At 37.1% G+C, this 22,975-nt stretch overlaps 1 protein-coding gene across 1 annotated transcript; it reads left to right on the top strand.

Moving 5' to 3' along the window:
* Nucleotides 1–691: 691 nt before the first annotated feature.
* Nucleotides 692–22,914, top strand: egfl7 (EGF-like-domain, multiple 7). Its single transcript, XM_048167667.1, is given in 10 exon segments — nt 692–986; nt 7,770–7,933; nt 7,935–7,948; nt 9,481–9,606; nt 9,686–9,798; nt 11,458–11,553; nt 11,634–11,825; nt 19,602–19,678; nt 22,195–22,369; nt 22,460–22,914. Coding segments are annotated over 9 exon segments (879 nt in total). The 5' UTR covers nt 692–986; nt 7,770–7,867; the 3' UTR covers nt 22,480–22,914.
* Nucleotides 22,915–22,975: the final 61 nt, after the last annotated feature.

The raw sequence follows: 22,975 nt of genomic DNA, 5'->3' as shown, positions 1-22,975 counted from the left end.
ATAATGTGGATCAAATAAAAGCTGAAATCTTTTTAATAGTCTAATGTTGTTCTAATTCCCTATAAACCTACTAAAGCATTACAATGTCAGTGTCAGGACTGGAAGCAACGTCTACTATAGACCTTTTTTCTGGACTGATTTAATCTGATGGCTCAAATCCCCAAACCATAACTCATAACCCCCACCCACATCCATATAACCAGCCTGAAAGGAATAGCCCGCTCAAAAATGGAAATGGCGTCATCATTTACTCACCACAGTGACTCCCTTTCTTCTGAGAAACAAAACAGGTGAAATCGAGTAGAATCAAGGGGATTTTGAGGGAAATTATGTGGTCAAGCTCCAAAACAACAACAAAAAGACAACAAAAGACAACAAAATAGCAGCATATAATAGCCAAAATGACTTGTGTGTTCTCTGAAGCCATTCAATATAGCTTTGTGTGAGAAATGAAGATTTTTGGATTATATGTAGTCAACAAAAATCATTTAAAGAGTAAGATTAGATAAAAATCGCTCTTTGAGGTGACACATGCACCGTTTCACTTCAAATTTTTGGGTAAATAATCCTTATATTCCTAAATTGAAATCACAGGGCCAAACAGATCATCACAGTGTGTTTGCGGTCCTAGATAGAGACATGATTAACGCATACGGACTTGAGGGGCATGAGGGGAGTGTTTGTGCAGGCCAGAGGGGTTTATCAGCTCCAAACACTTGCAGGATTTCCGGTTTGGGATTGTCCGTCCAATTCCTGAGTTCCACAGGAAGCGCGGAATAAAAAGCAGGAGAAAAACGCCCAAAAGCATCTCATTCCTCGCCAGTCGGATCACGGGGAGCATCGAGACGTCGACCACACCGTGCTCTTTATCAGAGAGAAGAAGAGTTTATAAGAAATGGTGACGATGGAGAAGCGCGTCAGAGCGCGCGACAGGTGGATCGAATGGCCTCGAGCTCAGCGCGAGATCACGTGATTTTATTAACTGGGTGAGTGTGTGAACATTATTTAGATTGGCATGGAGATGTTCAGTAATAAGGCATTAAATATTATAAACAGAGTAGGCCTATTCACAATCAAATAAGGATATTAAAATTTCTCGACATTTGAATGGACGACGATTTAAAATGAGAATGCAATGTGTTCTGTCTTTATAGCAAAACTTTATAATAATTAATTGTATATAATGATGATGATGATGACTTTAAAATCATGAAGAAAAAAACGGTCACGTGTTTCCAAAATTTTTAGGCTATTAATGTACTGATTTATTAACAGCAAGTAATATTTGGAGCAGGATGTGATACTGCGCGTTAAACATAAAGGGTTATAGCTTCATTGCGTTTCCCTGCGTTTTTTGCGTTTATTTTTTTATTTGTCGGTGTGTGACCCGGTAAACTGAGCTGCTGCGGGTGAATTCCAGCAGCGATGACGTCACGCGGAGCCAGGGTCTCCCGTGAGCTCTTGCGTGAGTGTTTCTCTCGGGACGTCCCGGTGAAGGAGGGGCAGTAGTGGTGTGGTTACCCCCCTGCACGCTTTGACAGTTGTGAGAGAACTCAGAGTGTGCAAAAAAAAAAAAAGAAAAAAAAAAAAAAAATCCTAAACACGGAGAGCTGAGCTACGGGAAGCGCGCGCAGGAGTCTCGTGCCAGTGCAACTTTGGGCACACGCGTGTTTTTGGACTATTTATGAGATTATTTCACCTCTGTCCTCTGAGTTTGGTGGGAAACTTCGTTTTTGGGACGCGCTGGGGGACCACTCTCTTTCTATCCCGTTTTACATCCACGCACGAGCGGTTTATCTCGTGAACAGGAGTAATCCAGTGAGTCATTATACAAAATCAAATATATATTTTAAATTGTTTATGTAAATTCATGCATGCATCATGCATTTCATTATTGTCTATACGCTCATGCAACGGCTTAGTACAGCTCATTGTGTGTGTGTGTGTGTGTGTGTGTGTGTATTACTATAATTGTTATTAGATGAGACTTGAACTGGATCAACACTGGAATCTGTGAATGGTCGCAAATAATGTATGAAAACAGCGCCGCCTGCTGGTCGTTTACCGTTAAAGCGGCCAGACCGCGAACTATACACTCTAAAAAATGCTGGGTTAAAAACAACCCAAGTTGGGTTGGAAATGGACTAACCCAGCGGTTGGGTTAAATGTTTACCAAACGTGCTGGGTAGTTTTATTTAACTCAACTATTGTTTAAAAATGACTGTATTGCTTGTTTAAAATGAACCAAAGTATGTTGGAAATTAACATTTATTAATATGTTTAATGAATAATAATTAAACAATAAACATTTATTAAATGTCTTATTAATAAATGTTCACCTTTTGGTTATTATTATTGCCTCTATGGGTCTGATTTTTAATTTCCAACCTATTTTGGGTTCATTTTAAGTCATCCATATAGTCATTTTTAAACAATTGTTGGGTTAAATAGAACTGCCCAGACATTTAACATTTAACCCAACCGCTGGGTTAAAACAACCCAATCGCTGTCTATTTTCAACCCAACATTTTTTAGAGTGTACTTACACACCTTGCTGGTTTATTTAGCAAGCATACTCTGCATAGTTTGCATAAAATATTCAGATAACTTGGCCAAAAAACTTGATCTTCAGTTTCCAGTGTGATAAAGGATGAAGGTAACTGCTTTTTAAAATGGAATAGCCTACTAGTTAACTGCATACTGTGCAGTAGGTATTTTTTAAGCGCCAACACAGTTTTAAAGTAATATGTCAAATTTATAATCACTAGACATCCCTTACTGAATTAATTTTAGTGATAACAATGTAGCAAACTACTTTTATAAATGTTTTTATTTTTGCATTGTTACTACTTTTTAAGCAACAGTGTGCAGTATACACTGCACACTAAGCAGTATGCTAGCATTCCATTCCAAATATAAACACACACTAAAGGCTGGCCCTCCGTTAGTCTTAACAGCTTCCGCTTCTAATTAGTGCCATTATTTGTGATTATATGCAGTGATGTGGATCTAAATGTCGATGTGTGTTGACATACAGTGTTTTACATTCACTTTGAGGCTTTTTTGGGGTTTGGCATTGTGTTTAAACATACATTTTGCACTTATATATACTACGCTTTGCAATTCAGTGAATACTGTTGGGCAGAAAGTGGTGAAAGTTTGCACCATAATATCTACTTTATTGTCCTTAACCATAACTAATAGATGATTATCTTCGCTTAACATCACAAGCGAGTAAACTATAGTTTGTTTTTGATGTGTAACGCATATGACCGCTCAGAGACTGTGAGTCAGAGATCTGGCAGCGTTTATAAGACACGTGGTAAGTGTTTACATATGACGGCAATCAGATAAATTATGAGAGACGCACACGTATATAGTTTCTGTAACTCAAACAGTCTGCAGGTATATGGACCTGTAGGAACCATTAAGTGTTTGGCAGGAGATCTGTATGAAAGTCATCCAGAAGTCCTAAATCACTTTACTGCCTCATTGTGGTGTCACGTTCTGCGGTGGGTCGTCCGACTCAAACTGCCGACACTGAGAACGTTATCTGACCCACAAGCCTTAGGTTGTGATTTCAAAGCTCACCAGCTGCTGTAGAGGGGCTCAGCGCTGTGGAAAGTGTTGTTATCTTAACAAATCTGATATTAACAACCAGACGCACATACAGAAACACAGTAACACCTGAGATGAGGAATCACACACGATTAGCCAGTTGTACACACCATTACTGGCAGTTCACTTGAATTTCTGTGCGAATGTTGCTAAGCTAACAACACATGCTCAAAAAATATTGGGTTAATGGATTGAATGTTTTTTTATTCAATTTGTTACTGAATGAAACAAGTTTATTCATAACTGATATTTCTCTTGCTTTGCTCACCATCTTGGGTGGAATTTATTTCACCACTGAATGTTCTGGGATTGTCTCTTGCATAAATGATACATGTGATTCTGTCTTAGAATTTTGTCAAAATGGAGGCAGGGAAATTATGGTTGTGTCCCAAATGATGCACTATCCACCATGTACTGAAAAGTTACTTCCGGTCTGGAATGGCGTTCCTTGTCTGATAACATCAGTTTGACGGCTTGGGTTGAAAACGCTTAAACCACTCCCCTCCAACCGTTAGTCTGCTATGAGCGAGAGATGGAGAGGAGGAGCACTAAAGTAAAACCCTGCCCTCTATTCAATACTCAGTTTCACCTGGAAATACGGCACAACATTTGCAATTTCCGGTTCACGTGGATTTTAAAGCTGTGACCAGGGTTGCCAGGTTTTCACAACAAAACCCGCCCGATTGCTACTCAAAACTAGCCCAAAACTAGCCCAATTGCATTTCGGGGGGCTGTCCCCCAGTATAAATAGCATTCTGGGGGATAAAATCCACGTTTTTGGCTGGGTTCCCCTGGTAAAATTCACTTTCCAGGGGCTAAATATTATGTTATTTGGTGTCGCTTCAACCCGCGGATATGAAAAACTACAGTGTTAAAGTAGCCAATTCTGCGAGAAAACTGCAGACTTGGCAACACTGGCTGTGACAGTTAGGTGCATGAAGTGTCCAACATTCAACACTTTTCAGTGTGAACATGTAACTCCTGTTCGAACCACCCGCTCTAAGCAGGACTCGAACCCGGGTACGCTGGCATGGGAGTCGGGTGCTCTAACAAGGGGGCTAAAGACCGCAGTTTCTAGCGTCAGTCACTAGAGTGCCTCTTGAGATCAGGAGAGTGAAGTTTACACGTACATCTCTTACCGGCCAATGTCCGTTACAAACACGCTACTCTCACTATTTATAGGTACTACAAAACGACATAGAATAGTGCATAAGTACACAAATTGGGACACACCCTATGTTACCTTTATGTTAGCTTGTTGTTAAGTTAATGACAATGTAGTGTTGTCAAAAGTACCGACCGTGATACAGAGTCGGTACTGACATTTTAAAAATATGACGGGAGCATTTTAAAACACAGAAGTGTTTGAATTTGAAAGCATTTTGAAAGCGGGAACGGGAGTGTTTTGAAAGCAACGCTCCCGTGTGTATCTGTGTAAGCGCTTGGTGAAGAGCGTCACTGATGTCTATTTACAACATGTTTTTGAAGCATTGATCATTGTAGCCAATCACAGACAGATTTGATGAGCGCGTGAACACAATGGCCAATCAGAGGTGTTTACGAATCCACTCAACAGCGCTCAAAGCGTCACATTTAAAATTAAAAATTTCAGCACCGACTTGGTTTCGCGTTCGGTAGGCCTGCTTTTGACAACACTAAATTGCAAATAAAGATGTACTGCAGTACTTTAATCTTAATAGTCACATTTGGACAGTATCTTTTTTTCTTTTAAATCCAAAAATATACTCACTAAGTTTTGCTCGCTAACTTGCTCCATCACTGAGGTAAATCAAAAAACATTTAGTACCAGATCCAGACTTTAACAGTCAGAATCATTAAGCATAGATCAGGGGTAAGATGGGTCATTAATCTCCAGAAAATATGAGATGAGAGCTCATTTAAAGTGCTTCTTACACAAACACACATGCACAATCATATTCACAGCCTCTTGTGTCACTATTAGTGAGGATTTTCTATGGTCTAACCCAAGATCTACCCCTAATTAAAAATTTATAGATTTATAAGTCTTTTTAACTAAAAGTAACTAAGTAAAATGTCCTCACTGGTCGGATGTCATACTGTTTCACTATATAAGTGAGGATATTTAGCCCTCCAAGCCTGTACACACACACACACACACACACACACTCAGGTGTGGTAGGTATAATAGCTGAGGCTTTAGGCTTGTTGTCAAAAGCTCTCTAGGGAACACCGAGACCTGTTTTACACCGCGCTCTAAACCTGAACTCATTAAACCAGCAATAACCTAATGATTACTGTAAGCTGTTCAAGATGAGAGAACACACGTGTGTGTACATGCGCATACAAGTTACTATGAACTTCAGGAAGAGAAATGACTTTTAATATAGCTGGCTTTGTAAAGTCTCATTTTCATCTGAAACAGATTTGTTCGTGTGTGTGTGGTGGGACGACATGCTAAATGCTGTTTCAGTAATCAAAGCCATGTTTTTAATAACATGTTCTTCTTAAAATAATGTTTAACCTGAAATCTCCATGTTATAGATGGAAACACAGAAATGTGGCTTCATTACACCCAAATGAAAATGAAACCACATAGCTGCGTTATGAGTTATGATCTGATTTTAAATCGTCAGTACTGTTATAAAGCATGCGGATGTGTGTGTATTTATGTAAACACATTTCTTAGAGCCATGTTTGATTCAATCAGCTGTGATTTGTAACAAATGCACTACATAATGATGATTAATTTTCTCTAACTTTCTGCCTTTAAAAGTGCATTAACTCTCTAATGTTTAAACATGAAACAGGTCATAACTGTGTGCTTATGGGAAATGGTTACAAATTGCATGATTTAATTCTTAATGTCTATCTGAAGAACAGTTCTGTGTGCTGTGTGTACAGTATGATGAAATCCAGCTGTTCAGTAAGGAAGTATAGTAGAAATAACATTTCGTAAAGACTAGTTCAGTGCTCTCTAGGCAAAGATCTTAGATAAAGACAATACCATACTCTGATGTGGGCATTTTCAACTTAAAGGTGCCCTAGATTAAAAATTGAATTTACCTCGGCATAGTTGAATAACAAGAGTTCAGTACATGGAAAAGACATACAGTGAGTCTCAAACTCCATTGCTTTCTCTTTCTTATGTAAATCTCATTTGTTTAAAAGACTTCCGGAAAACACGCGGATCTCAACATAACACCGACTGTTACATAACAGTCGGGGTGTACGCCCCCAATATTTGCATATGCCAGCCCATGTTCCCAACATTATAAAAGGCATTAGTCAAGGGCAGCCAGTAACGTCTGGATGTGCACAGGTGAATCAACAGACTAGGTAAGCAAGAACAACAGCGAAAATGGCAGATGGAGCAATAATAACTGACATGATCCATGATAGCATGATATTTTTAGTGATATTTGTAAATTGTCTATCTAAATGTTTCGTTAGCATGTTGCTAATGTACTGTTAAATGAGGTTAAAGTTACCATCGTTTCCTGAATTCACGGAGACGAGCCGTCGCTATTTTCATTTTTAAACACTTGCAGTCTTGTATAATTCATAAACACAACTTCATTCTTTATAAATCTCTCCAACAGTGTAGCATTAGCCGTTAGCCACAGAGCACAGCCTCAAACTCATAGAGAATCAAATAAAACATCAAAATAAATACTTTACTCACATAATTCGAAGCATGCATACAGCATGCATGACGAACATCTTGTAAAGATCCATTTGAGGGTTATATTAGCTGTGTGAACTTTGTAAATGTGCTGTAATATAATCGAGAGCTCTGTGGCAGGGAGCACGCGAATTAAAGGGGCGGCGCGCTGAAAAAATCAGTGCATAGTTAATGATGCCCCAAAATAGGCAGTTAAAAAAATTAATTAAAAAAATCTATGGGGTATTTTGAGCTGAAACTTCACAGACACATTCAGGGGACACCTTAGACTTATATTACATCTTGTGAATAAGCATTCTTGGGCACCTTTAAATGTCATAACATTTATTTATTTTTTATTTTTTTTCATATATTATTGCTATTATTATACAGTATATTATTTTTATTATATATTATTTAATTATATGTTATTGCTACTGTACCTTTAAGACTCTGTAAATAATGTTTTATCTATCTATCTATCCATCTATCTATCTATCTATCTCAGGTAGCTGATTGGGGGACAGACACACCTGAAAGTCTCTCTTCCTGCTGTCAGACACACCCGAGAGAGAGAGAGAGCGACAGATAGACAGAGAGAGAGACATGTACACAGCAGTCCTGCTCTCCTCCTCTCTGTTTCTCCTGCATGTGACCTGCACGCCTCAGATTTCACGGTCACCACGGGTAACAGCTCACATACATACATACACACAGTAGTCAAGTCAAGTCAAGTCAAGTCTTCTTTATTTATATAGCACTTTTTACAATGCAGATTGTGTCAAAGCAGCTTTACATTGATAACTGGTACATAATTTTTGCTGCACAGCAGCTCTTAAAGAATAGTGTCAATGCAGGCAGATCAAAGCACTGTTGAATAAATGTCAAGAATACTGTTGAATATCAAATGTCAAGTCAAATGTCAAGTGTCCCCAACTAAGCAAGCCAAAGGCGACAGCGGCAAGGAACCCAAACTCCAACAGGTGACATCAGGTGGCAAACAAGTGGCAAATAGGTGTTAAAATGGAGAAAAAAAAAACCAGGCTTAGTCGGGGGGCCAGTTCTCCTCCTCTGACTTTGTCTGAAATCGAATACTTCCCTACTATATAGTAGGTGAAAAACAGTATGCCAAAAGATAGTAGTATGTCAGAAAACATAGTATTCAAAATTCCCCGGAAGACCTACTACTTCTGCCGAGATTCTGATAGACATTTGGTAGACACTTTACTGTCCCATGAGGCCATGGGAGGAGATTTATGAATGGAAGTGAAGTGACACAACTGAAGCTGGTAGGTCACATGACAGTAACAACATAGCGGATGTAGTGCATCTGAATTTCATTCATACAATATAGAACAAACTTTTTGAACAGTCGTGAAGTAAATTCAAATGTAGTACTTAGTACATTATTTCAAATGCAGCAGTAGTGTCAGGAAGTGTCAATTCACTTGCTCTTGGGCCTCAGTGGGGTCATGGGTCACTATAAGGTCAAAGGTCAATGCATATAATAGCAGCTAATTACATCAGTCAGTCATGTCCAGTTAGAACTGATGGACAGCAAGCTTTTGATACACAAACAAGAATGCAAATGTTTTTCCCAGCATTATATTCAACACACATTCATATAATATAATATAATATAATATAATATAAAATAATACTATAATATAATATAAAAAAATTATAATAATTTTGAGTCAAGATATGATTACACAAGCTATACACATACACCTTTCACAATATTTATAAATAATCTAAATATATATATATATATATATATATATATATATATATATATATATATATATACAAAAGTTTGGGGTCTGTAAGATTTTTTACAGCAAGGACAAACGATTTTTCCTTTCAAATAAACGCTGTTCTTTTGAACTTTCTATTCAAAAAAGTATCATAAAATTTCCACAAAAATATTATTTTTAGTTTTCAATTAAAAATAATCACAAATGTTTCTTTCAGCAAATCAGCATATTAGAATGATTTCTGGAGGATCATGTGACACTGAAGACAGGAGTACTGATGCTGAAAATTCAGCTTTTATCACAGGAATGAATTGCATTTTAGTATTGTCAATTGTAATAATAATATAAAATATTCCTCTTTTTGATCAAATAATGCAGCCTTGGTGAGCATAAACTTTCTGACCCCAAACTTTTGAACGATAATGTAAATATAAGCAATATTTGTGTGTGTGTGTGTTTCAGGAGGAGAGTGTGTGTTGGAGATGCGTGGAGTCGTCGTGTGTCCTACAGCACAGAGTCGTTCCTTCAGCCTGTACACAAACCTTACATCACCATGTGCCAAAACCACCGCATGTGTAGCACGTACAAGTAAGAACACACAAAACACAAGAAATATATATTATACTGCATAATGTACCATCATTTGACTGGACTATGTGTTTTACAGGACAATCTACAGGGTTTCTTACAGGCAGGTGAGCAGAGCAGCTCCTAATGTACACATCTACCCAGAATGCTGTCCGGGATGGCGACGTATACATTCACACAACTGTAACCAAGGTAAATGGAGGTCTACAAGCAGGGCCTAAAATTAACGTTTGCCAAGTGTCAAATGCGAGTAAAAATTTGTTGCCGAGTATATGAAACACAGTGTCAATCGGCAGTTGGCTGGTAACTTTTTTTTTATGAATTCTTCTAACAATGCAATATTGTGAGAACATGAACAAGCATGAACAACGCTCGGGACAGATGACGGGCCAGTGCTGCGTTGCATGAAAGTTTAACTGCAAAAAAGGGAACTCAATTCATTACTCGCACACTGTGTGGGAAGTTTTCTGTGAGCAAACATTCTAAGCGAGCGCCCAGAAATCTGTATCTCAGACCGCGTGCGAATACTGAATTGAGCTCTCTTTCACGTCTTCTTGCGCTTGACAGACATATTCAAAGAAAAGTATGTCAAAATACCAGTCTTGGCAAGTATCCTTGTAAACATAGTCAGTTATGTCTTAACTGAACGTAAATAGTTGAGAAGGAAAACGCACGTGTAACAGTATATTGGATCCGTGCATTAGCTCTTAAAGTGACAGCAGCCTAATATTCCAGCTGCTGTCTGTCTTTTCAATGTTAATCAAACAACAAAAGACAAAGAAAAATCTCTCATTGCTCTAGACTGAATAACTTTTGCAACTTGTAATGTTTCATGGCTGGTAAAAAATATTTAAAGGGGACCTATAATGCCCCGTTCACAAGATGTAATGTAAGTCTCTGGTGTCCCCAAAATGTGTCTGTAAAGTTTCAGCTCAAAATACCCCACAGATCATTTATTATAGCTTGTCAAATTTGCCCCTATTTAGGTGTGAGCAAAATCATGCCATTTTTGTGTGTGTCCCTTTAAATGCAAATGAGCTGCTGCTCCCGGCCCGATTTCCAGAAGAGGGCGGAGCTTTAACAGCTCACGCTTCAGTTGCTCAACAACAACAAAGCTGGAGAATCTCACGCAGCCAAAATGAGGATTGTCAGTAACGGTGTTCAGCCTTACATTGTTTAAATTGGAGTCGACACTGATGGAGGGACTTTACAACTTTTATAATGAAACCGGACGTTTCTGAATGGTTAGTGGATAAATTTATGTAGTTGTTGTAGAGTTGATTCAACTCATCGACTAGCATGTGCCGTCATGTTAATCTTTTGTGCAAATCCAGCATTGAATTGACCCTCGTTTGTGAAGCAGTTCGGCGTAAAATGACGGCATGGTAACAACACTCTACTACAACAGCTCTTCTTCTTCTCTAAAGCAGCCCAACATGGCCTCACCCCCTTTTTGTGTGTTCTCGGGGGCGGGGTTTATGTAAATTTGGGGGTTTGTGATGTCACTAACCCAGGAAGAAGCTTGTTGTAGTCCCTACCAGCCATTTGTTGTAGTCCTTAAAAAGTGATTTCTGTAAAAGAAAATATCTCCCTTTGCATTGAACTTTGAGCGTCGTAACTTTGCCGTTGTTTATGCTCAAACAGCAACATTACACACTAACTAAAGTTAAAAAAGTGAAATCATAATCAAGGATCGCTTTAAGGCCAGTAAATGTTCTTAAGTCTAACAAAAAGTTAGTTTTAGGCACTGTCTACAAGTCATATTGGTTAACGTGAGCTCTGAATGTGTTTTCGCATTTGGATCCATACATGCATATGTGTGTGTGTATTTCCATTCATCTCTCTCTGTAGCGGTGTGTGAGCAGTCTTGTGCAAATGGAGGGTCGTGTATAAGGCCTAATCACTGTGCATGTCTGAAAGGATGGACGGGACGATACTGTCAAATAGGTACTCACAAACACACACTAACGTTCATTTACAGTTATGTTCATGGCGCAAGACTTTTAAAAGATGTCTTTCTTTTTCAGATGTGGATGAGTGTAAAGAAGGTCATCGCTGCTCACAGAAATGTGTGAATACGCTGGGGAGTTATCGGTGTGTGTGTCAGGAGGGATTCAGTCTGGCTGAAGATGAAATAACATGTTTAAGAATTCCTCCCCCCTCCCCGCCACCCGTCGCTCCTCCAAAACCAGACAGTCGCTCATCCAGTAGCGATGCTGGTAAGACAAGACGTGTATATGCATTATAATCAGCCGCAGACATACTGATGTTGATACCCATCATCCACACTGGCTTAACACTCAAACTCAGAGTATCAGATACAAGAACCATGAATCTCCAGACAGATACCAGTCAAACTTTCGAATACATTTCAGAATAAATAGTAAGATTATCAAAATATATATATATTAATTGCTCCCCAGTTTGCTTATTTCTAATAGACACTAAAATGATGTACTTTTGTGTAATGACATCAGGACAAACTACACATACTTTTGAGTATGGAAGCATTGGGCCACATGACTATATCTTAAAATTTCATTGCAATACCACAGAACCCTGTTCGCATCCATCTAAATTCATTAGTTTATAATTCATTATAAGTTCATACATTTATAAACTACTATGGCAGTTTTGTCCTCACATTCCAGACCACTTTTCTGCAACTGAAAATGTGGGAAAATAACGGTCTCAGATTCCCCTTTTCCATTGCACAAGGGGTTGTGGGCAATATTAACCAATAAAGCATGCACAGATGCATACTTCACAAATCCACTAGAAATCCCAGCACTTTTTGCATACTGCGTGCAAAGTACTATGAATAAAGACACACTTGCATACTATTTAGGAAGAAAAGTACTCAAGCGTTTTGAAAACAAAACAAGTGAAAATGGGCTTAATTGGTAATACAATTACACTGTATCAGTATGTCATTATGGATAAGGTTGGGCTACTGTACTGCAGTATATAAGTGTGTTTCCCCTCTAGCGCCCCCTGCAGGTGGAACCCTGACCAGCCTCACGGTTCATTATTACTTTTGGTACGCGCTATGCCACTCTCAACTCGTACCGTGAGTAATAGTGCACTGTGACTGGTGACCACAGCGACAACATACGGGCCAACCACAAACCTGGACGACATCCGTCTGCCTCCACACAGTAATAAAAGACCACCTGCCCAACCATGGTATCTTTAAAAATATGAGCCTCGGCTGCAATGGCTCTCATTGACCTTATTTGTTAAGAGCAAATCATTCCACAGATACAGTGGGTACAGAAAGTATTCAGACCCCATTAAATTTTTCACTCTTTGTTATATTGCAGCCATTTACTAAAATCATTTAAGTTAAATTTTTTCCCTCATTAATGTACACACAGCACCCAGAAAAACACAGAATTGTTGACATTTTTGCAGATTTATTAAAAAAGAAAAACTGAAACATCACATGGTCCTAAGTATTCAGACCCTTTGCTGTGACACTCATATATTTAACTCAGGTGCTGTCCATTTCTTCTGATCATCCTTGAGATGGTTCTACACCTTCATTTGAGTCCAGCTGTGTTTGATTATACTGATTGGACTTGATTAGGAAAGCCACACACCTGTCTATATAAGACCTTACAGCTCACAGTGCATGTCAGAGCAAATGAGAATCATGAGGTCAAATGAACTGCCTGAAGAGCTCAGAGACAGAATTGTGGCAAGGCACAGATCTGGCCAAGGTTACAAAAAAATTTCTGCTGCACTTAAGGTTCCTAAGAGCACAGTGGCCTCCATAATCCTTAAATGGAAGACGTTTGGGACGACCAGAACTCTTCCTAGAGCTGGCCGTCCGGCCAAACTGAGCTATCGGGGGAGAGGAGCCTTTGTGAGAGAGGTAAAGAAGAACTCAAAGATCACTGTGGCTGAGCTCCAGAGATGCAGTCGGGAGATGGGAGAAAGTTGTAGAAAGTCAACCATCACTGCAGCCCTCCACCAGTCGGGGCTTTATGGCAGAGTGGCCCGACGGAAGCCTCTCCTCAGTGCAAGACACATGAAAGCCCGCATGGAGTTTGCTAAAAAACACCTGAAGGACTCCAAGATGGTGAGAAATATGATTCTCTGGTCTGATGAGGGTCCAAGATAGAACTTTTTGGCCTTAATTCTAAGCGGTATGTGTGGAGAAAACCAGGCACTGCTCATCACCTGTCCAATACAGTCCCAACAGTGAAGCATGGTGGTGGCAGCATCATGCTGTGGGGGTGTTTTTCAGCTGCAGGGACAGGATGATTGGTTGCAATCGAGGGAAAGATGAATGCGGCCAAGTACAGGGATATCCTGGATGAAAACCTTCTCCAGAGTGCTCAGGACCTCAGACTGGGCCGAAGGTTTACCTTCCAACAAGACAATGACCCTAAGCACAGCTAAAATAACGAAGGAGTGGCTTCACAACAACTCTGTGACTGTTCTTGAATGGCTCAGCCAGAGCCCTGACTTAAACCCAATTGAGCATCTCTGGAGAGACCTAAAAATGGCTGTCCACCAACATTTACCATCCAACCTGACAGAACTGGAGAGGATCTGCAAGGAGGAATGGCAGAGGATCCCCAAATTCCAGGTGTGAAAAACTTGTTGCATCTTTCCCAAAAAGACTCATGGCTGAATTAGATCAAAAGGGTGCTTCTACTAAATACTGAGCAAAGGGTCTGAATACTTAGGACCATGTGATATTTCAGTTTTTCTTTTTTAATAAATCTGCAAAAATGTCAACAATTCTGTGTTTTTCTGTCAATATGGGGTGCTGTGTGTACATTAATGAGGAAAAAAATGAACTTAAATGATTTTAGCAAATGGCTGCAATTTAACAAAGAGTGAAAAATTTAAGGGGGTCTGAATACTTTCCGTACCCACTGTATGTTGTCTTTTATTTCTTTAACACACTGTAAAAAATTATTTTCATACATTTTTTTTCTTTTGTCAAATCAACTTAGATCATTAATGTACAACCGGAATTCCAGAAAAGTTGGGACATTTTTTAAATTTTAATAAAATGAAATCTGTGAAAAAAGATTGTGGAAAACAATGCTGCTCAATGTCAAATTGCAAAGGCTTAGTGAAGAAAAAATCTCAGCGCGTAAGGGACAAGGCCGAAGACCTTTTTTGGATGCCCGTGGTCTTCGGGGCCCTCAGATGACACTGAATCACTCATCGGCATGATTGTGTCAATGACATTCCTAAATGGGCCCAGGAATACTTCCAGAAACCACTGTCGGTAAACACAATCCGCCGTGCCATCTGCAGATGCCAACTAAAGCTCAATCAAGCAAAAAGGAAGCCATATGTGAACATGGTCCAGAAGTGCCGTCGTGTCCTGTGAGCCAAGGCTCATTTAAAATGGACTGTTTCAAAGTGGAAAAGTGTTCTATTGTCAGATGAGTCCAAATTTGATATTCTTGTTGGAAATCAGGGAACGCCATGTCCTCCGGGCTAAAGAGGAGGGAGACCTTCCAGCGTGTTATCAGCGTTCAGTTCAAAAGCCAGCATCTCTGATGGTATGGGGTTGCATAAGTGCATACGGTATGGGCAGTTTGCATGTTTTGGAAGGCACTATGAATGCTGAAAGGTATATAAAGGTTTTAGAGTAACATATGATCCCCTCCAGACGACGTCTATTTCAGGGAAGGCCTTGTATATTTCAGCAGGACAATGCAAAACCACATACTGCAGCTATTACAACTGCATGGCTTCGTGCTGAATTGGCTTGCCTGCTGTCCAGATCTTTCACCTATAGAGAACATTTGGTGCATCATTATACAAAAAATCCGTCAAAGAGGACCACAAACTCTTCAACAGCTGGAAACCTATATCAGGCAAGAATGGGACCAAATTCCTACACCAAAACTCCTGAAACTCATAACCTCGATGCCCAGATGTCTTCAAACTGTTTTGAAAAGAAGAGGAGATGCTACACCATGGTAAACATTCCCCCGTCCCAACTATTTTGAGACCTGTAGCAGGCATCAAATTTGAAATGAGCTCATTTAGTGGATAAAAGTGTAAAATTTCTCAGTTTAAACATTTGTTATGTTATCTATGTTCTATTGTGAATAAAATATTGGCTCATGTGATTTGAAAGTCTTTTAGTTTTCATTTTATTCAAATTTAAAAAACCTCCCAACTTTTCCGGAATTCGGAAACTCAAATTTTTAAGGCAACCGGGTAACTTACTTTTTTAAGTTAAACCAGCAATTCTTTTTTACAGTGTATGAGAACCTACTGAACATCATACTCTCCCTTTGTCTGTCTCTATATTATGCCAAAACTAGCTTGTGTCTTTGAGCCTGTTGGCAGCGTCTCGCTCCTCTCCCCTCTTTTCCTTTGTTTCTTCATCTTCTCTCTCCCTACACTATTTCATATCTGTCTATGATTTAAAATTACAGCAAGAACAGAACCTCCTCTGGCCCTAAATAGTAATGTTATCTGTTTCCAAGCGACAGGCTAAAATAATCGCCACTCGTTCTGATTGTTGGCTGGAGCTCAAACACACATTCCTGGAGTTTGCTCAGTAGAAGAGAGCAGTACATTTTTAAATCTGAACAATAATGTCTGAATCCAGGCAGCTGAAATCTAGTAGTAAGGTAATCTAATGTAAACCAAGGTTTGTTGAAAACCTTGTCTCTATGGGAAAAGCTTAATTTCTTTATTTATTTTTAGATATATAAGGAAAAATATTTCAAAGTAAACCTTTAAGTGACCTCACACGCTAGTTTCTCTGTTCCCACGCTGGTCAAGCCTCAGTGTTGTTGAGTTTGACCCCGACCCATCCGGAGTCATCGACATCTGTCTGGTGGGACGTCCACTGGGACTCAAGGTGCTGAAGCTCAGTTTACTCTAAACCTGTCACCAGCAAGAGTAGTTCCCTTACAAACATGTACCATGGTAAACACAGTTTACACCAAATATGTTGCTTGCTACTGTTACTGTTGCTACAGTAAAAATCAAAATTAACAAAAAAATTAAATTAATAAATAAAAAAAATATATTTTACAGTTTAAACATAATAATAATTAATATAAATACTATTTATTTAAACTATGATAAAATGAGATGTCTTTCAAATAGTGTTTGCATTTTTATTATTATTATAATTTTTTTTTTTTTTTTCATTTTTTTTTTTTTTTTTAGAGTAGAGTAGTTTGCTTACACTTAAACATTTAGCTTGGTAACCACAGTTTACACCAATATTTAATTATTTATAAATTATAATTATTATTAAAAACTATTACTAAACAAACAACATTTTTTTATTTATAAATTAAACATTACTGATTTACTTGTACTTTTCTGTCTATAATTTGACTCTCTTGTACCAGTGTTATTTTAGTATTATTTATATAATATTGTTGTTTTTATTCATATTTTTAATTTGCTTTTTTAAAATTTCATTTTAGTTTAAATTTGAGTAATTAAGTTATGTGCTTTTGTCATTTTTATCCTTTTGAAATATTACTATTTAAAATTAAATTTTTATTAAAAATATTGTTTTTTAATAAAGTATTAATTATTTAAACTGATAATAAATATAATTTAAATAATTATAATTTCTAATTTAAGAGTTTAAACTAATAATTATAATTAATATAAATTATTAATTTATAAAAATAATTTATATTAATATATTAATATAAATAATTTATAAAAATAATTTATATTAATATATTAATATAAAATATTAATTATTTAAGCTATAATAATATGAGCATTTTTATCATTTTTTTCATTTTATTTTAAATATATATAAATAAAAAAGTATAAAGAGTATTTATAAAAAGTATAAAGTCTTTTTATTTGATCTTTTTTATTTTATTTTTTGATGACAGTGATAGCTAATTCCAGATGATTACAGTTTTTCCATCCATTGTTGTGCATTTCTACGACTTGCTGATTTAGCATATTTTGCATTTTTATTTAAAATATTATTTTATTTCAATCTAAAGGATCAGAGAAAGACAGACACAGAGAGAGAGCCCTGATCTCTAGTTATAAAGTCATTTTGACCTCATCAAAACTTTGTTGAGTTTATGGGGCCCAAAGTCCCTGAAACCTTGAGTTTAAAACTACATTAGTGTCATCAGATTGCTGAATGTTTAGCTGTATGATGATGGTGATTGTGCTTTTAAGGAGGCTGAACACGATTTGTAGCTGCTGTGTCTCCATTTTCGCTTTGGCTCAGTTCGCAGCTCGCATTCCAGATCTATCAAACTCAGACTGCTGGGGGTCACTGTTTTCCCTCACACAAATCACACACACAAAGCTTCTCTCGCTCTCTCCCACGTGTCTTCATAACACACACATCTGGGACAGATTGACTGAGCTTCAGTGTGTGTCTGTGGAAGCAGCCAAATCAAACGCTGAGGAAAATGTGCGTGTGTGTGTGTTTGTGTGTGTGTGTGTGTGTGACCCATTGACTAGTTTTTAGATTGATAGAGCACACAACCTAAAACATTCAGAACAACAGCCAAGGGGCGGGACTTACTGGGCTAATCTCTGATGTGATTGGGTCTTAATCACATCTGTTTACATAAGAACCAATCACAGTCATCGGTTACCCCGTACTGTGATGAAATATGACCTGATTTCATGTACTGTGGAGCGCAAAAGTCTGAAACCACTGGGATTTTTTTAATTTTAACCTGAAAATTAACAAAGTTGTAGATTTTTTTAAAATCATTTTAAGCAAAGAGATACCGTGTGATGTAACATTAAGAAATGTTTCAGATTCTGCACTCTTTCTAGGTCACAATAAACAAATTAGTGACATGTGACTCTTTGCAAAGATGGTCAGATGTCCCTGCTTCCACTGAAGCTCAATATGCTCTTTTGGACATCTCAAATTATGCTGTAAAATAATATTTTGGTCATCAGATTTTCTTCAGGCCAATCTGAATGCTGCTGTCATAAAAGCAAAAATGGAATACGAAACGGCACATAAAAAAAGAATAAATACATTATTTATTTAATAAATAAATAGTTTTAATTTAATAAATATTTTAAAATAAATTAAAAAATATATATAAAAAACAAATACAGCAAATAAAATACATATTTTATTTAATAAATACTTTAATAATTTAAATACTTAAATAAATAATTTTAAAATAAACATAAAATAATGTAATAAAAGAAGTAAAAATAAACAGCAAATAAAATATATAATTTGTAATAAATAATTGAGTAAATAATACATTATTTAATAAATTAATTTTATAAATGAAATACTTTAGTTAATAAATAAATAAAATAATGTAATAAAATAAATGAAAAAACAAAAACAGCAAATAAATACATAATTTGTTTGATAAATAATGTAATAAATAAAATACATTATTTAATAAATAATTTTAAAATAAGTTAATAAATTAATAAATGAATGCCAAATAAATAAAATACATTATTTATTTGTTTATTTATAAGTTATTAAATAAATAATTTAAAAATATATAAAACACTGAAATAAACATTAAAATTTTACTCAAATAATATAATTTATGTTAAAAAAAGTTTTATTAAACTGGAAAACAAAGAACAAAAATATTCACTAGTGGTCTCAGACTTTTGGACCCGACTGCAAAAGTATTTGCATCATATTCTTGCCAAACCTCAAACTTTCCTCCTTTGTCACCCCCTCCGCTCATTCTCTCTTTCTATATTTATTTACGTCTGTCTTTCTATTCTTCTGAGGTCTTTGGTATGCTCTGGGAGCGCTTTGGATATTAATCATGGATTCAAGCAAGCAGAGAACATTCAGAAATATAACATAAAACATTCGCTTTCTGGAAGTGTGTTTGCATGTTGTCTGAATAAAAGCGTTATTTATGTTCAAAGCCTGGATCTTAAAACATCAAAAATAGGGTTTTAATGAAGACTGAATGTCAGTGTGTGTGTGTGTGTGTGTGTGTGTGTGTGTGTGGTCCATCTATAATGTGTGTGTGTGTGTATTTCTTTTGTTCTTAAAGGTGGAGGTTTGGGATTGGTGGAGAACGTTACCGAAGAAGTTCAGATGCTTAAAAACAGAGTGGAGCTCCTTGAGCAGGTCAGAAACACACACACACACTCACCCTCAGGACACATCCTACTTCAAACGACAGGAAACTGTAGCATGTTTGCCAAGAGAGGTTATTGGTTCAAAGCCTCGCTAATGGTTTAATTAAAAGCAGTAGTCAACCTCACACATGACAGGTTCTGAAAAATAACACACAGATACAGGTCTTAACCGTCTTTGTTGGTGGGAAAAGAGTGTGTTTGGCAGATATTGCTTGTAAAGAATAGTTTGTTGTTGTTTAGTCAGTGCCACGGAGGAATTACATAGTCACATTAATAACAACATTAGTTTCAGTGCTTTTAAATATTACATTTTCAGCTCAGCACTTCCAAAAGGTTTATGTATAATTTAAAGTCATTTAAAAATGTTAATAAATAAGTTAGCAGTCATTAAAATCACTAAATTAAGATAGAAACAAAACAATATTCACATACTGCAAAGTATGTACTGTAAAATCTCTAAAAAGGTATGCATGGATGTAAGGATAAAACAGAAGTTTAAAACAGTAATATGCATATTAAATTTCATGTTCCTCATTTGGTGACAAGCAGTTTTCACCTCAGAAATAAATGTATTTTGTAATGATAATAATAACATATTTTGATGATAAAATATAGAATATGCTGCTGCAGGCATGAGTCAAGGCTACTGCCAAAACATGAACATAAACACAGATTATATACATATACATATACATACATACATACAGGTGCTGATCATATAATTAGAATATCATCAAAAAGTTGATTTATTTCACTAATTCCATTCAAAAAGTGAAACTTGTATATTATATTCATTCATTACACACAGACTGATATATTTCAAATGTTTATTTCTTTTAATTTTGACGATTATAACTGACAACTAAGGAAAATCCCAAATTCAGTATCTCAGAAAATTAGAATATTACTTAAGACCAATACAGAGAAAGGATTTTTAGAAATCTTGGCCAACTGAAAAGTATGAACATGAAAAGTATGAGCATGTACAGCACTCAATACTTAGTTGGGGCTTCTTTTGCCTGAATTACTGCAGCAATGCGGCGTGGCATGGAGTCGATCAGTCTGTGGCACTGCTCAGGTGTTATGAGAGCCCAGGTTGCTCTGATAGTGGCCTTCAGCTCTTCTGCATTGTTGGGTCTGGCATATCGCATCTTCCTCTTCACAATACCCCATAGATTTTCTATGGGGTTAAGGTCAGGCGAGTTTGCTGGCCAATTAGGAACAGGAATACCATGGTCCTTAAACCAGGTTCTGGTAGCTTTGGCACTGTGTGCAGGTGCCAAGTCCTGTTGGAAAATGAAATCTGCATCTTCATAAAGTTGGTCAGCAGCAGGAAGCATGAAGTGCTTTAAAACTTCCTGGTATACGGCTGCGTTGACCTTGGACCTCAGAAAACACAGTGGACCAACACCAGCAGATGACATGGCACCCCAAACCATCACTGACTGTGGAAACTTTACACTGGACCTCAAGCAACATGGATTATGTGCCTCTCCTCTCTTCCTCCAGACTCTGGGACCCTGATTTCCAAAGGAAAAATTTACTTTCATCAGAGAACATATCTTTGGACCACTTAGCAGCAGTCCAGTCTTTTTTGTCTTTAGACGCTTCTGACGCTGTCTGTTATTCAAGAGTGGCTTGACACAAGGAATGCGACAGCTGAAACCCATGTCTTGCATACGTCTGTGCGTAGTGGTTCTTGAAGCACTGACTCCAGCTGCAGTCCACTCTTTGTGAATCTCCCCCACATTTTTGAGTGGGTTTTGTTTCACAATCCTCTCCAGGGTGTGGTTATCCCTATTGCTTGTACATCTTTCCCTTCCCTTCGCCTCTCTATTAATGTGCTTGGACACAGAGCTCTGTGAACAGTCAGCCTCTTTTGCAATGACCTGTTGTGTCTTGCCCTCCTTGTGCAAGGTGTCAATGGTCGTCTTTTGGACAACTGTCAAGTCAGCAGTCTTCCCCATGATTGTGTAGCCTACAGAACTAACTGAGAGACCATTTAAAGGCCTTTGCAGGTGTTTTGAGTTAATTTGCTGATTAGAGTGTGGCACCAGGTGTCTTCAATATTGAACCTTTTCACAATATTCTAATTTTCTGAGATACTGAATTTGGGATTTTCCTTAGTTGTCAGTTATAATCATCAAAATTAAAAGAAATAAACATTTGAAATATATCAGTCTGTGTGTAATGAATGAATATAATATACAAGTTTCACTTTTTGAATGGAATTAGTGAAATAAATCAACTTTTTGATGATATTCTAATTATATGACCGGCACCTGTATATATATATATATTTTAATGAAATATTTTAAATGAACTAAGATCAATAAATGCTGTAGAAGTATTGCTCATTGCTAGTTTAACTAACTGTAGTTGACTAATGTCAACAAATAAAACCTTATTCTCATATTTGCTATTTGTTTAATGTTTAGTCATAATTTCAATGTCCTCAAATGTAAGAATACCTTCCTCTCTCTGTGTGTGTGTGTGTGTGTGTAGAAACTAGAGATGGTTCTGGCTCCCTTCACCACACTCTTCCCCTTGGATGGTGTGGGAGACAGTAACAGCTTCCTGCCTGAGAGGACCAACTTCCTGTCGCATTCTCTGCAGCAACTAGACCGTATCGACTCGCTCAGCGAGCAGGTCGGATTCCTGGAGGAGCGTATCGGAGCCTGTAAGCATATATTTAAGTGTATGAAACGTATCTGTACAATCTGTTTCAACAGGTAAAATAACAAAAACATCTTATGTGTGTTTTTATTAGGTGCTTGCCAGGAAAACTAGATGATCATTCAAAGATGGGCTGGATCCAAGTGAAACCAATATCTGGTGTCTAAATGAACAACTGCAGCACTGATCAAAGAGTCTGAAACATTTTAACATGTTCAATCCACTTAAAGAGCATGTAGGGAAGCACAATTTCAAACCCACAAACTTCTGTTTGGCCAAAATGGAGTTTAATGGAGGATGACCGGGTGCTTAGAATGATTCATAATGTTTTTCAATGTATTTCTCTCATTTAATCTTGGTGTAAGTGCAGCTGTATGGTCTCTCCATGGGTAAGTTTGGGTCAGGAGATATGTAAATTTATATATTTATAATTCCATGTTCTTCTCCTGAGTATTTCTATTGGGAAAAAAAATACAAAATTGTATTTTCTTTTTTAAAATATCATTTTTTTATGTTTACATTTTTTAAATAAAATTGCTTAAACTTTGAGTATTTGAGTTTGTTGTTCGCAAAGTTTACAATTTATACAAAATTTTGTACTGTATATAGT

This window comes from Megalobrama amblycephala, linkage group LG18, assembly GCF_018812025.1.
Source record: "Megalobrama amblycephala isolate DHTTF-2021 linkage group LG18, ASM1881202v1, whole genome shotgun sequence".
NCBI classification, from domain to species: Eukaryota; Metazoa; Chordata; class Actinopteri; order Cypriniformes; family Xenocyprididae; genus Megalobrama; species Megalobrama amblycephala.
This window is presented reverse-complemented; position numbering and strand designations above follow the sequence as displayed.